The 16,120-nt window shown below is 42.5% G+C and overlaps 1 protein-coding gene across 3 annotated transcripts in view; it reads left to right on the plus strand.

Moving 5' to 3' along the window:
* pygm (glycogen phosphorylase, muscle associated) overlaps positions 1-8,661 on the plus strand; it is a 33,469-nt gene extending 24,808 nt beyond the window's left edge. For all 3 annotated transcript variants that reach the window (XM_062964929.1, XM_062964931.1, XM_062964930.1), the window contains exons 15-19: positions 1,122-1,263; positions 3,052-3,259; positions 3,953-4,087; positions 4,254-4,320; positions 7,245-8,661. In XM_062964929.1, the coding sequence (XP_062820999.1) occupies positions 1,122-1,263; positions 3,052-3,259; positions 3,953-4,087; positions 4,254-4,320; positions 7,245-7,397 (705 nt within the window). In that variant the 3' untranslated portion in view covers positions 7,398-8,661. The remainder of the gene's footprint in view (positions 1-1,121; positions 1,264-3,051; positions 3,260-3,952; positions 4,088-4,253; positions 4,321-7,244) is intronic.
* Positions 8,662-16,120: the final 7,459 nt, after the last annotated feature.

Genomic DNA, 16,120 nt, shown 5'->3' on the forward strand with positions numbered 1-16,120 from the left:
GATTTTTTTTTTTTGGAGGGGGGAATAATGTCGGATAGCGGATGGGTGCTATATAGTAGCATATACATCTTCTATCTATATATTAGACATGTCCGATCAATGAAAAAAATGTTTCAATTCTTGTTTCTAAAGTAGGAGGTGCTGGCGCTTCAATATAGAAAGTATTTCCGATTTTTTCACCCAAAAATTTCGGATATTTCCGAAAATTCGTAATGATTCTAAATGTTTCTAAAATGGGGGGACGCGCATGCACAATTGCTACACACCGGCTTGTATGGCAATCTTCCATGTGGACGCAGAGGACGTTAGTCCCCACCTTTGCGTCCATCATGGAAGCTTCTGATTGGCCGGGGAGCGGCAGCCATGTTAGGCTGCGCTAAGCTCCCATTCAAGGTAGGATGCAGAAACAAACAAAAAATTTAAATATTTTAAAAAATATATTTAAATTTTTTTGGGGGGGGGGAATTAACGAAACATTAAGAGACAATTAGAGAATGGGCCAACAATGGTTCGAAGTACATTGCCGGTTGCGCTGTGAGACAATGTCTCAGAATGCGTATCAAAAAGCGAGAACAATCCGAAATAATTCCGATATACGATTCAAAACTATTTTTTGGACATGTCTACTATATATATAAAAATGTTCTGACCGTTTCTGCTTTAAGGTAAACAGCGAAACTACACACCCAAAACCCATGAAACTTGGCCATAAAAGACATGGTCATCCCCGCTGTGTTTAGACATCAAAAAAACAAGAAAATAAAAGTCCTAATTAGAGGGAGAGGAATAATTGTTTTTTCCCCATTGCTGCCAGTTAGAAGGCTAAGCTCAGCCATTTAATGGTGCCCAGGGTCTCTTCAATCAGGCCTCTTCCACACTGCAAGACTATTCAGTGCAGTTCTATCTGGCCAAACAAAAGAACTAGCCAGGCTTCAAAGCGGCTCTTTGAGGGTGCTACTCCAGCTACTCCAGAAAACAGCCAGGCTTTGAGGCTGCAAGGCTATTCACTGCTATTCCACCTGGCCAACAAATGATTCCCATAAACCACAGCAGTGCGTGGCCGGGCAAAGCTAGTTATATAATAAGAACTCTATAGGCTTGCTTTTCCTCTTGCCTCGCAGGCCGCTCCCGGCTACCATATGGCCAAAATGATCATCAAACTCATCACTTCCATCGGAGACATTGTGAACAATGATCCTGTCATCGGCGATCGGTTGAAGGTGATCTTCTTGGAGAACTACCGGGTCTCGCTGGCTGAGAAAGGTAAGTCCCGCACGGTGCTGCTATTATTATTATTATTATTATTATTATTATTATTATTATTATTATTATTATTATTATTTTATTATGACACAGCAAACAAGATAGACATGCTGGATTTCGTATCACAAAATCACAAGTCGAACACTTCCCAAGTGTCTAGGACTGTGTGATGTATTTTCGGATGATGCGTGTAGATCCCAGCAGGGTGGCCTTTTGCAGTTGGCAGATTGTGATTTTGTCAATGTCTATTGTTTCCAAATGCCGGCTGAGATCTTTTGGTACGGCATCCAGTGTGCCGATCACCACCGGGACCACCTGCACTGGTTTCTGCCAGAGTCTTTGCAGTTCAATCTTGAGGTCCTGAGAGCGGCTGAGTTTTTCCTGTTGTTTTTCGTCAATGCGACTGTCACCTGGGATGGCGACATCAATGATCCAAACCTTTTTCTTTTCCACAACTGTGATGTCTGGTGTGTTGTGTTCCAGGACTTTGTCAGTCTGGATTCGGAAGTCCCACAGTATCTTTGCGTGCTCATTTTCCAATACTTTTGCAGGTTTGTGATCCCACCAGTTCTTTGCTGCTGGGAGGTGGTACTTGAGGCATAAGTTCCAATGAATCATTTGGGCCACATAGTTGTGCCTCTGTTTGTAGTCTGTCTGTGCGATTTTCTTACAGCAACTGAGGAGATGATCAATGGTTTCGTCGGCTTCCTTGCACAGTCTGCATTTTGGGTCATCAGCTGATTTTTCGATCTTGGCCTGAATGGCCTTTGTCCTGATGTCTTGCTCCTGGGCTGCAAGGATCAGGCCTTCTGTCTCCTTCTTCAGGGTCCCATTCGTGAGCCAGAGCCAGGTCTTCTCCTTATCAGCTTTTCCTTCAATTTTGTCAAGGAACTTTCCATGCAATGTTTTGTTGTGCCAGCTGTCAGCTCTAGTTTGTAGTGCGGTTTTCTTGTACTGGTTTTTTGTCTGCTGTGCTTTGAGGAGTTTCTGATGTTTGACTTCAATCAAAGCAGGTTCTTCACTTTGCTTTCCATATTCTGCCAGGGCATGTTCTTCTTCTTTGACTGCTTGTTTGACTTGTAGGAGTCCTCTGCCCCCTGATCTTCTAGGTAGATATAGCCGGTCAACATCACTGCGAGGGTGCAGTGAGTGATGAATGGTCATGAGTTTTCTTGTTTTTCTGTCCAAATTGTCCAGTTCCACCTGTGTCCAGTTTATAATGCTAGCAGTATATCTTATGACAGGTATGGCCCAGGTGTTTATGGCCTTGATGGTGTTGCCTCCATTGAGCTTGCCTTTGAGAATTTTTCTGACCCTTTGTGTGTATTCTTTGCTGACCACAGTTTTCATATGTTTATGCGTGATGTTGTCCAGCTGTAGTATGCCCAGATATTTATAGGCCTCTGGCTGGTGTCATTTTATTGTTTGGCCATTATTATTATTATTATTATTATTATTATTATTATTATTATTATTATTGGTCACAAACTCTGAGGATGCCTGCCGTAGATGTGGGCGAAACGTCAGGAGAGAATGCTTCTGGAACATGGCCAGACAGCCCGGAAAAGTCACAACAACCCTTAAGATAAGGTCAGTTATCTAAAGTCTCTTGAATATAGGGTTATGTAAATAGTAGAAATGTCTCAATCAGTTATTAATACTATTTTCAGTCGACAAACCCTACTGTCATCATCGTCCTTTGGTTCAATTCTTCTTGAAGTTTCTAAGCCCTCTTCCGTTCTCAATCTGGGAAGCTGAGATGCCTTTCTTTTTGGCCTCTTTCCTCAGTGGTCCCTGCGGCGGATCTCTCCGAGCAGATCTCCACGGCCGGCACCGAGGCCTCCGGGACCGGGAACATGAAGTTCATGCTCAACGGGGCGCTCACCATCGGCACCATGGACGGGGCCAACGTGGAGATGGCGGAGGAAGCCGGCGAGGAGAACTTCTTCATTTTCGGCATGCGGGTCGAAGACGTGGACGAGCTGGACAGGAAGGGGTAGGTGCCCAAGTGATACCCTCCAACATTTCAAGATGCCTAAATGAATGTGTTGTCAAAGGCTTTCATGGCCAAGATCACAGGGCTGTATGGCCATGTTCCAGAAGCATTCCCTCCTGACGTTTTTCCCATATCTATGGCCGGCATCCTCAGAGGTTGCCTCAGACTACAGGCCTGGTTTGTGTCTGGAAAGCCTAGGCCCAGCAATCCAAAACAGGCATCCTTAGCACTAAACACTGCATTCAGCAGTATTCTTATACCATGAGTCCCAGAGACAACAGTGTTTTGACCTAACACTGAAACACTCCAGAGAGAAGACTGCAACCAGCAAAATCTCCCTTTGCAATGTATAGTTTTAGGCAATCTTTCAGTGCCGTGGGCGGAGTGAACCCTTGATTGTTTTCAGGTTTTGTTTATCTTTTCACCTTGCCTAAAGCGCCTGTGTGTGTTAAGGGTCTGGATCTCAATAGAAGGTATACAGATAGCCTTTGAGTAAAGCCAGGCACTATAGTTTTCCCAAAGGCCTCCTGATGGCAAGAGTTTCTCGGCAGTACAATTTGCGATCTGGGAGTCCGGTGGAGTCTCCCTCTCTGGATGGCCGAGGCTGGCTGGCCATCTATCGGGAGGAGTTGGATTGGATTCCTCTTGAAGGTCTCTTCTGACTCTAGAATTGTGTGTTTTTTCTCCCCGCAGCTATTGCGCCAAGGATTACTACGACCACATCCCTGAACTGAAGCAAGCCATCGACCAGATGAGCAGCGGCTTCTTCTCTCCCAAGCAGCCGGACCTCTTTAAGGACATCGTCAACATGCTCATGTATCATGACAGGTGAGCCTGGACGACCGGGATTAAGTCTGGCGAAATGTCTTTAAACAGCCTCTGTCGAGCTTTTGCTAACTGCCATCTTTTTCCCACGGCTCAAAATTGATTATTATTACTAATAATAATAATAATAATAATAATGATAATATCTCCCTCCACTTCCTCTCTGTAGGTTCAAAGTCTTTGCCGATTACGAGGCGTACATCAAATGTCAAGAGAAGGTCAGCGCTCTTTATAAGGTGAGTGGGACCCCATCTGTTGGGAATGCTTTGATTGTGTCTTCCTGCCTGGCAGAAGGTGTTTGAGACCCTTGGGTTCTCTTTCAACTCTAGTATTATCAGTATTATTAATATTAATATTATTAGTATTATTATTTCAGAGGCTGGATGGCCATCTCTCAGGAAGGCTTTGATTGTGTCTTCTTGCCTGACAGAAGCGGTTTGTACTGGGTGGCCCTTGGTGTCTCTTCCAACTCTTATTAGTAGTAGTAGTAGTAGTAGTAGTATTAGCATTAGTGTTATTGCAGAGGCTGGATGTCCATCTGTCGGGAATGTTTTGATTATGTCTTTCTTCCTGTCAGAAGGGTTTGCACTGGGTGGCCCTTGGAGCCTGGATGGCCATCTGTTGGGAAGGCGTTGATTGTGTCTTCCTGCCTGGCAGAAGGGGTTTGCACTGGGTGGCCCTTGGTGTCTCTTCCAACTCTATTATTATTATTATTATTATTATTATTATTATTATTATTATTAGTATTATAGATGTTAGATGGCCATCTGTCGGGAATGTTTTGATTATGTCTTCCTTCCTGTCAGAAGGGGTTTGCACTGGGTGGTCCTTGGGGTCTATTCCAAATCTATTATTATTAATAGTAGTAGTATTAGTAGTATTAGTATTATTATTATTATTACAGAGGCTGGATGGCCATCTGTCAGGAATGTTTTGATTATGTCTTTCTTCCTCTCAGAAGGGGTTTGCACTGGGTGGCCCTTGGGGTTTCTTCCAACTCTATTATTATTATTATTATTATTATTATTATTATTATTATTATTATTTGAAACACAACAAGATGAGTCCACAGCAGACACTTTATTATTATTATTATTATTATTATTATTATTATTATTATTATTACAAAGGTTGGATGGCCATCTGTTGGGAATGCTTTGATTATCTCTTCCTGTCAGAAGGGGTTTGCACTGGGTGGTCCTTGGTGTCTTTCCCAACTCTATTATTAGTATTATTATTATTAGTATTAGTAGTAGTAGTAGTATTCGCATTAGCATTAGTATTATTGCAGAGGCTGGATGTCCATCTGTCGGGAAGGTTTTATTATTATTGTTATTGTTATTTGAAACACAACAAGACAAATCCACAGCAGACACTCTATTATTATTATTATTATTATTATTATTATTATTACAAAGGTTGGATGGCCATCTGTCGGGAATGCTTTGATTATGTCTTTCTTCCTGTCAGAAGGGGTTTGCACTGGGTTGCCCTTGGGGTCTCTCCCAACTCTATTTATTATTATTATTATTATTATTATTATTATTATTATTATTATTATTATTATTTGAAACACAACAAGATGAGTCCACAGCAGACACTCTATTATTATTATTATTATTATTATTATTATTATTATTATTATTATTATTATTACAAAGGTTGGATGTCCATCTGTTGGGAAGGTTTTGATTGTGTCTTACTCCCTGGCAGAAGGGGTTTGCACTGGGTGGCCCTTGGGGTCTCTCCCAACTCTATTGTTGCTGTTGTTGTTGTTGTTGTTGTTGTTAGAAACACAACAAGATGAATTCACAGCAGACACTCTATTATTATTATTATTATTATTATTATTATTATTATTATTATTATTAGAAACACAACAAGATGAGTCCACAGCAGACACCTTATTATTATTGTTGTTAGTAGTAGTAGTAGTAGTAGTATTCGCATTAGCATTAGTATTATTGCAGAGGCTGGATGTCCATCTGTCAGGAAGGCTTTGATTGTGTCTTCCTGCCTGGCAGAAGGGGTTTGCACTGGGTGGCCCTTGGGGTCCCTCCCAACTCTATTTATTATTATTATTATTATTATTATTATTATTATTATTATTAGAAACATAACAAGATGAGTCCACAGAAGACACTCTATTATTATTGTTGTTAGTAGTAGTAGTAGCAGTAGTAGTAGTATTAGCATTAGTATTATTGCAGAGGCTGGATGTCCATCTGTCAGGAAGGCTTTGATTGTGTCTTCCTGCCTGGCAGAAGGGGTTTGCACTGGGTGGCCCTTGGGGTCTCTCCCAACTCTATTTATTATTATTATTATTATTATTATTATTATTATTATTATTATTATTATATACACAACAAGATGAGTCCACAGCAGACACTATTATTATTATTATTATTATTATTATTATTATTATTATTATTAGAAACACAACAAGATGAGTCCACAGCAGACACCTTATTATTATTGTTGTTAGTAGTAGTAGTAGTAGTAGTATTCGCATTAGCATTAGCATTATTGCAGAGGCTGGATGTCCATCTGTCAGGAAGGCTTTGATTGTGTCTTCCTGCCTGGCAGAAGGGGTTTGCACTGGGTGGCCCTTGGGGTCTCTCCCAACTCTATTTATTATTATTATTATTATTATTATTATTATTAGAAACACAACAAGATGAGTCCACAGAAGACACTCTATTATTATTGTTGTTAGTAGTAGTAGTAGTAGTAGTATTCGCATTAGCATTAGCATTATTGCAGAGGCTGGATGTCCATCTGTCAGGAAGGCTTTGATTGTGTCTTCCTGCCTGGCAGAAGGGGTTTGCACTGGGTGGCCCTTGGGGTCCCTCCCAACTCTATTTATTATTATTATTATTATTATTATTATTATTATTATTATTATTAGAAACACAACAAGATGAGTCCACAGCAGACACTATTATTATTATTATTATTATTATTATTATTATTATTGTTAGTAGTAGTAGTAGTAGTAGTAGTATTAGCATTAGTATTATTGCAGAGGCTGGATGTCCATCTGTCGGGAAGGCTTTGATTGTCCCTCCCTTCCTGGCAGAATGGGGGTCAGACTGGATAGCCGTCGGGGTCTCTTCCAACCCCAGGATGCTATGCCATGTTTCCTCTTGTCCATCCGCAGAACACCAAGGAGTGGACCAAGAAGGTCATCAAGAACATTGCCACCTCGGGGAAGTTCTCCAGCGACCGCACCATCGCCCAGTACGCCCGCGAGATCTGGGGCGTGGAGCCCACCCGCCAGAAGATCCCGGCCCCGGACGACCCCCGAGAATGAGGGCCCGGCCTTAGGGGACCCCTCTAGGCGTGCTCCTAAGCGGGGTCAACAGACCTCCCACTCCCTTCTCCTTTCTTCCCCCTTCTGGGCTATTTATTTCTTTCATACCTTTCGTCACTTTTTCCCTTTTCTTATGGGTTACGATTCACTGTCGAGTGAACACAATGTCGAGTAAACACCGCAGTGGGAGTTGTAGTTTGGCAAGGGATGTTGGGAGTTATAGTTTGGCGAGAGTCTCTTGTCTTCTAAAGAGTTGGGGGACTCCTTCCAAACAGGACTCCACGTGGATGTTGGGAGTTGTAGTTTGGCAAGAGTCTCTTGTCTTCTAAAGAGTTGGGGGACTCCTTCCAAACAGGACTCCACGTGGATGTTGGGAGTTGTAGTTCGGCAAGAGTCTCCAGTCTAGTAAAGAGTTGGGGGACTTCTTCTAAACAGGACTCCATGTGGATGTTGGGAGTTGTAGTTTGGCGAGAGTCTTCAGTCTTGTAAAGAGTTGGGGGACTCCTGACAAACTGGACACGTGGATGTTGGGAGTTGTAGTTTGGCAAGAGTCTCCAGTCTTCCAAAGAGTTGAGGGACTTCTTCTAAACAGGACTCCACGTGGATGTTGGGAGTTGTAGTTTGGCAAGAATCTCCAGTTTTCTAAAGAGTTGGGGGACTCCTTCCAAACAGGACTCCACGTGGATGTTGGGAGCTGTAGTTTGGCAAGAGTCTCCAGTCTTCCAAAGAGTTGAGGGACTTCTTCTAAACAGGACTCCACATGGATGTTGGGAGTTGTAGTTTGGCAAGAATCTCCAGTTTTCTAAAGAGTTGGGGGACTCCTTCCAAACAGGACTCCACGTGGATGTTGGGAGCTGTAGTTTGGCAAGAGTCTCCAATTCTTTCAAAGAGTTGGGGACTCCTGACAAACAGGACTCCACGTGGATGTTGGGAGTTGTAGTTTTGCAAGAGTCTCCAGTCTTCTAAAGAGTTGGGGACTCCTGACAAACTATATACAACCCACAGGATTCACAACAATTCGATCAACACTGTTATTGGCAGAGCAGACAAAAGACCGTGTCGAACTACAACTCCCACGACTCCATAGTATGTTTCGAACGGCATTCATTCGACACGCCCTCCGATTACGTCGACCTCTTTATCCAATTTTTTTATTTAATTCTGGGGAAGGGAGAGAAGGAAGGTTTCGTTGTCTCCTCTGCGAGATTCGGGAGGGAGGGGAAAACGTCAACACAAAACAACACAATAAAGGTTTTTAAATGACCACCGAATCTCAGGAGCTTTCGGGGACCGGGATCCGTGTCGTTCCGAAATCGCCGGCCGTGCGGGTTTCTCCGCAAACGGGAAAACCTTCTAGGCACACTATTAACAGCCCTCCAACATCATTTATTTATACAACACTGTCTTCGTACAAGTAAAAGGACGGTCGAGACGTTCCTTGCCCTCGTTTTTACACTCTAGTTAATATGGATACAAAAGGCAGGATGACAAGGGAATAGGTCTGGGAGATACGGCCTTGTCTGCTTTCTCTCGTTCGTTCCGGGAAATGGCTAGTGGGATCTTCTTCTTGATCAGGCATGGGCAAGCTTGGGCTCTCTCTCCAAGTGTTTTGGCCTTCGACTTCCAAGATGTGATACAAAAGACAGGATGGAAGGGAATGAATCTGGAAGATATGGCCTCGTCCTTTTTCTCTCGTTCGTTCCAGGAAATGTGTGATACTCTAGGCTGCAAGAGCACTGGAAACCAGACACCAAGCCAATAAACAATCTAATATCTTTATTATAGAATTGTAGAAATAGAACAAAAATAAGCAGAATATATAGTCCAACAATAGACCTTCTGGGAAAGGTCAAATATAGTCCAGTATTATAAAGTCCAATGTCCAATATTAGAGTTTAAAATTGAAAATCCAGTTAACCGAAACACACTCAAACTTCCAAGCAGTTTGAGTGGGGAATAATCTCTGGATCTTAAGCAAGAGTTCCAAGGAGACCAGTCCAACGACAAGGAATTCAAGGCAAGGCAAGGAAACAAGACAAGGCAAGGCTGGAGCTAGAGGATCCAAACGTGATCCGAACTTGACTCGAAGGCGAGGCGTTGCGCCCAATCTACACACGAGTAGAACGCCACAAGGTCTAGAGTCGAAGTTAACACTCCAACTGACACGACACCGCACTGGCTGGCCAGCACGCAGAACTTTTAAGGGACTTCAAATCTCCCTTTCAAACAGGTGTCCAACACTTTTCCCAGGGGAAAAACTGACTGGAGACAACATCTTCAGCAGATGCAAACCTCCCTGAAAACTCCCAAGGGAAACCGGTTTAATCAACATTCTCTCTGGCAGCTAATCTTGCGCTTCGTCTCAGACTGGCCTTCTCTGAGCGGCTCGATTCCCAAAACAGCCGCCTTTGAAAAGGAGGGGAACCGCTGGAACAGACTCGGCTTCAAGGGCTCTTTTAATGAGCTCTGGGCTTGAATTGTCAACAGGGAGCATCTGGAAGGAAGCGGGCTCTTGCTGAGTCGGCAAAATTCCCAAATCCTCATCGCTCTGGTCCGCAACGAGTACCGGGTCATGACCCGAAGGTCTCTGTGACATCACAAAATGGCTAGTGGGATCTTCTTGTTGAACAGGCATGGGCAAGCTTGAGCTCTCTCTCTCCAAGTGTTTTGGCCTTCGACTCCCAAGATGTGATACAAAAGACAGGATGGAAGAAAATGAGTCTAGGAGATACGGCCTCGTTTTCTTTCTCTCGTTCGTTCCGGGAAATGGCTAGTGGGATCTTCTTGTTGAACAGTCATGGACAAGCTTGGGATCTCTCTCCAAGTGTTTTGGCCTTTGACTGCTAAGATCGAAGGATGGCAAGGGAATGAGTCTGGGAGATACGGCCTCGTCCTCTTTCTCTCGTTCGTTCCGGGAAATGGCTGGTGGGATCTTCTTCTGAAGTTTGCCTATGCCTGGTCAAGAAGAAGATCCCACCAGCCACTTCCTGGAACAAATGCTGCATCTCCCTCTTCTTCTCTGCTTCCACGACCAAAAGTGAAGAATTTGAAGTCCAGTTTAGACTGAAATAACTTTGAAAAATTCCTTTAAAATCCTCATCTTCTTTCTCTCGTTTCTCCCGGGAAATGGCTGGTGGGATCTTCTTCTGAAGTTTGCCTATGCCTGGTCAAGAAGAAAAATTCTTAAAAAATCAGTACGTGAACGAATCTTTCTGAAACTTTGCAGGATTGATGCCTTGCTTATGTTGTCTCGTTGTTTGGAAATTCAAGGGGATGCCTCTTATGGTTTATTTTTAAAAAATCCTAAAAAATCGCAGTAAATACCAGGTTTAAAGTTGTGTTGTCGAAGGCTTGACCCCCAGGTTGAGAAACACTATCCTAAAACAATCGTCATGTCAGAATACAACTTGGAGAACATTTAAAGACACAGAAGAATAGATTCGCTAGCAATGCGAATGACGTACAGCCACACCGAAGTTTCCAAAGCTCTCAAAACATCACCGGGCATCTATGGTTTGCTTGGCCAAGTTTTGTCTCTCTCTCGGGGTCACCGAGAGAGATCTGCATTCGTCTGTTGCCTTCAATGCAGCCGAGACTCTCCTGGCACCGGTTTGTTTATTTATTTTGGCAGAAAGCTTTTGTGGAATTGAACCCAATTTGTGTTATTCCCAGCTGGCAGATTTAGAGACACATATGGACATAGAGATGGGGCCAAAAAATGTAAACAGTGGATAGCAGGGGAAAAAAATTATAATAGCTATGTGACATTTCTGTAAATGCAGCAACGGTTCACAATAGTCATGATATTGCAACTTTTCTCGTGTCATTGTCGCTAACCGAGCGTCAATCGGGGAAGAGGAAATCGTATATTGCCATATATACTCGAGTATAAGCTGACCCAACTATAAGCCGAGGCACCTAATTTTATCACAAAAAAACTGGGGAAAAATTGACTCCAGTATAAGCCGAGGGTGGTAAATTTCAGAAATAAAAATAGATACCAATAAAATTACATAAATTGAGGCATCAGTAGGTTAAATGTTTTTGAATATTTACATCAAGCTCAGATTTAAGATAAGACTGTCCAACTCTGATCAAATCATTACTCTCATCTTCTCCAATGTAAATGTGCTTATGGATCCTTTTAATAATACAGTAGAGCCTCACTTATCCAAGCTAAACGGGCCAGCAGAAGCTTGGATAAGCGAATATGTTGGATAATAAGGAGAGATTAAGGAAAAGCCTATTAAACATCAAATTAAGTTATGATTTTACAGATTAAGCGCCAAAACATCATGTTATACCACAAATTTGACAGAAAAAGCAGTTCAATATGCAATAATGTTCTGTTGTAATTACTGTATTTACGAATTTAGCACCAAAATATCACGATATATTGAAAACATTGACTACAAAAATGGCTTGGATTATCCAGAAGCTTGGATAAGCGAGTCTTGGATAAGTGAGACTCTACTGTATTGGTAACCTTTGCCTATATTATAATACAGTAAGAGCAATAAAATAATGTTATATAATAATAATAATATACAATAGTATTTTATATAATAACAAAGTATAAAAATATTATATAATTATTTTTATTATGATTATAATAATATAGCATAAAATATATTATAATATTTATACCCATAACATAATAATATAATATCATAAACATATACAAATATAATATTTATAATATGTATTATTATTATTAATAATAATATGTGTAGCTGTGCTGTGACCTGCCTCAAGCAGAAGCAGTACCTATTGATCTACTCACATTGGCATATTTTCAAACTGCTAGGTTGGCAGAAGCTGGGGCTAATAGTGGGAGCTCACTCCCTGGATTCGAACCGCTGACCTGCCTCAAGCAGAAGCAGTACCTATTGATCTACTCACATTGGCATGTTTTCGAACTGCTAGGTTGGGGCTAACAGCAGGAGCTCACTCTGCTCCCCGGATTCGAAGCGCCAACCTTTCAATCAGCAAGTTCAGCAGCTCAGTGGTTTAACACACTGCGCCACCCATTATTATTATTATTATTGTTGTTGTTGTTGCATTATTATTTTTATTGCATTATTATTATTATTGCATTATTATTATTATTGCTATTATTGCATTATTATTATTATTGCATTCTTATTATTGCATTCTTATTATTATTGCTATTATTGCATTATTATTATTGCATTATTATTGCATTCTTATTATTGCATTCTTCTTATTATTATTAATGCATTATTATTATTGCATTATTATTATTGCTATTATTGCATTATTATTATTATTGCATTATTATTATTATTATTATTATTATTATTATTATTATTATTATTATTATTATTATTATTATCCTAAGGAACAAAACAATTAGAATTTAACAATATAGTCTCCGTTGGAAGGGATCCCAAAGGTTATCTAGTCCATCCCGGCCAGGTGAAGCTCTCTGGAGAGATGGCCAAGCAACTTTGGTTGTCGAAAGATCTCCAAAAAAGGAAGCAATCTAATTCGGTTCTGCGCCAGTGGAAAATAATGTTCCGGCATTAAGGGAGGGTTTGTGTTGCCTTCTGGGGAAAAAAGAAAAATATTATTTATACGTGGCTTTCGGAATGGATTACACAGCCTTGCCTTGACGGTCCCCCAATTAAGATGCGAATCCAAAAGAAATGGGATCGAGACTGACAGATATCCTGACAGATATTCCCCCGTCTCCCCTCCCTCTGAGGGTTTCGTAGCCAAGTTACTTAATGCTTTCTTTAGATTCAAGAGAGCAGCGATTTGCCTTCCAGGGCTAGTATTACAAAGGGATAAATGGGGGAGGATGGACCGTGGATGATGGGACTTGCAGTATCTTCACTCTCTTCCTGAGACCACTGTGACCACCAATGTCTGATCAAGACCAATCTTGATGGGCCATGAACAATGGAATGACTGATCAAGACCAACCTTGACACACTCTACGTCCTGGCACTGTTTGGAGGAGGATGGAACATGGATGATGGGACTTGCAGTATCTTCACTCTCTTCCTGAGACCACTGCGACCACCAATGACTGATCAAGACCAACCTTGATGGGCCATGAATGATGGAATGACTGATCAAGACCAACCTTGACCCACTCTACGTCCTGGCACTGTTTGGAGGATGATGGAACATGGACGATGGGACTTGCAGTATCTTCACTCTCTTCCTGAGACCACTGCGACCACCAATGACTGATCAAGACCAACCTTGATGGGCCATGAATGATGGAATGACTGATCAAGACCAACCTTGACCCACTCTACGTCCTGGCACTGTTTGGAGGATGATGGAACATGGACGATGGGACTTGCAGTATCTTCACTCACTTCCTGAGACCACTGCGACTCCCACCAATGACAAAGCAGGACCAAACTTGACACATAGGGCCCCCATGACCCACTCTACATCCTGGTGTAGTTTGGAAGAGTTTGGACCATGGATGGTGGGACTTGCAGTATCTTCACTCTCTTCCTGAGACCACTGCGACCACCAATGACTGATCAAGACCAACCTTGATGGGCCATGAACGATGGAATGACTGATCAAGACCAACCTTGACCCACTCTACGTCCTGGCACTGTTTGGAGGAGGATGGAATATGGATGATGGGACTTGCAGTATCTTCACTCTCTTCCTGAGATCACTGCAACTACCAATGACTGATCAAGACCAACCTTGATGGGCCATGAATGATGGAATGACTGATCAAGACCAAACTTGACACATAGAGCCCCCATGACCCACTCTACATCTTGGTGTAGTTTGGAAGAGTTTGGACCATGGATGATGGGACTTGCAGTATCTTCACCCACTTCCTGAGACCACTGCGACCACCAATGACTGATCAAGACCAACCTTGATGGGTCATGAATGATGGAATGATTGATCAAGACCAAACTTGACACATAGAGCCGCCATGACCCACTCTACATCTTGGTGTAGTTTGGAAGAGTTTGGACCATGGATGATGGGACTTGCAGTATCTTCACTCACTTCCTGAGACCACTGCGACCCTCACCAATGACTCATCAAGTCCAAAATTGGCACATACAACCCCGATGACCCACTCTACATCCTGGTGCGGTTTGGAAGAGTTTGGACCATGGATGATGGGACTTGCAGTATCTTCACTCACTTCCTGAGACCACTGCGACCCTCACCAATGACTCATCAAGTCCAAAATTGGCACATACAACCCCGATGACCCACTCTACATCCTGGTGCGGTTTGGAAGAGTTTGGACCATGGATGATGGGACTTGCAGTATCTTCACTCACTTCCTGAGACCACTGCGACTCCCACCAATGACTGATCAAGATCAAACTTGGCACACAGAGCCCCCATGACCCACTCTACGTCCTGGTGTAGTTTGGAAGAGTTTGGACCATGGATGATGGGACTTGCAATACCTTCACTCACTTCCTGAGACCACTGTGACCCTCACCAGTGACTCACCAAGTCCAAACTTGGCACATACAACCCCAATGACCCAGTCTACATCCTGACGCTGTTTGGACGGGAAGGGACCATGGACGATGGGACTTGCATATGGGAGTTGTAGTTCACCTGCACCCACTGAACCCAGCTGACATTGGATCTAGACTACACGTGGAACACAAGTGACCCAGGCACCGCCAGGTCCCCAAGCTAGTAATAAATAAATTTCAGATTTCCTTGGTATTATAAGTACTGAAACGAATCACAGATGGGAACAACAGTACGGGAATGTTGCAGAGGTGAAAGACAGGGTGAAACTACAACTCCTCGCATCCCCATAGCATTCAGTTTCAGAGCCAGGATTAAAAAGCCTAGCTAGGCTTGCAAATCCCAGGGCAAGGAGGGCACCATCGGGCACAACGCGAGACCCCCTTGCCAGGCCAGGCCCTTGCTTTGCACAACAGCTGCTCTTTTTGCACCCGGGGATTTGGCTGTAAAAATAGCCCCGTCGTCCCTGCACCTGCTGCAGTCTTGGCCACCGAAAGCCTTGCCAGGGTTTATTTATTTTCATTTATTTATTTACTAGCTTGAGTATCCAGCGTTGCCCGGGTTATTTGAAAAAAGTCAGTGTTTTAATTGCACCAAATGGATAAGTATAACCGACAACATGCCAGGTTAGATGATGATGGTGATGATGATGATTATTACTGTAATTTTATTGGTATCTTGGCTTATACTGGAGTCAATGTTTTCCCAGTTTTTTTAGTGGTAAAATTAGGTGCCTCGGCTTATATTCGGGTCAGCTTATACTCGAGTATATACGGTAATTTTATTGGTACCTCGGCTTATATTCGGGTCGGCTTATACTTGAGTATGTACGGTAATTTTATTGGTATCTCGGCTTATACTGGAGTCAATGTTTTCCCAGGTTTTTTAGTGGTAAAATTAGGTGCCTTGGCTTATATTCGGGTCGGCTTATACTCGAGTATGTACGGTAATTTTATTGGTATCTCGGCTTATACTGGAGTCAATGTTTTCCCAGGTTTTTTAGTGGTAAAATTAGGTGCCTCGGCTTATATTCGGGTCGGCTTATACTCGAGTATATATGGTAATTTTATTGGTATCTTGGCTTATACTGGAGTCAATGTTTTCCCAGGTTCTTTTGTGGTAAAATTAGGTGCCTTGGCTTATATTCGGGTCGGCTTATACTCGAGTATATACGGTAATTTTATTGGTATCTCGGCTTATATTCGGGTTGG

This window comes from Anolis carolinensis, unplaced genomic scaffold (assembly GCF_035594765.1).
Source record: "Anolis carolinensis isolate JA03-04 unplaced genomic scaffold, rAnoCar3.1.pri scaffold_14, whole genome shotgun sequence".
NCBI classification, from domain to species: Eukaryota; Metazoa; Chordata; class Lepidosauria; order Squamata; family Dactyloidae; genus Anolis; species Anolis carolinensis.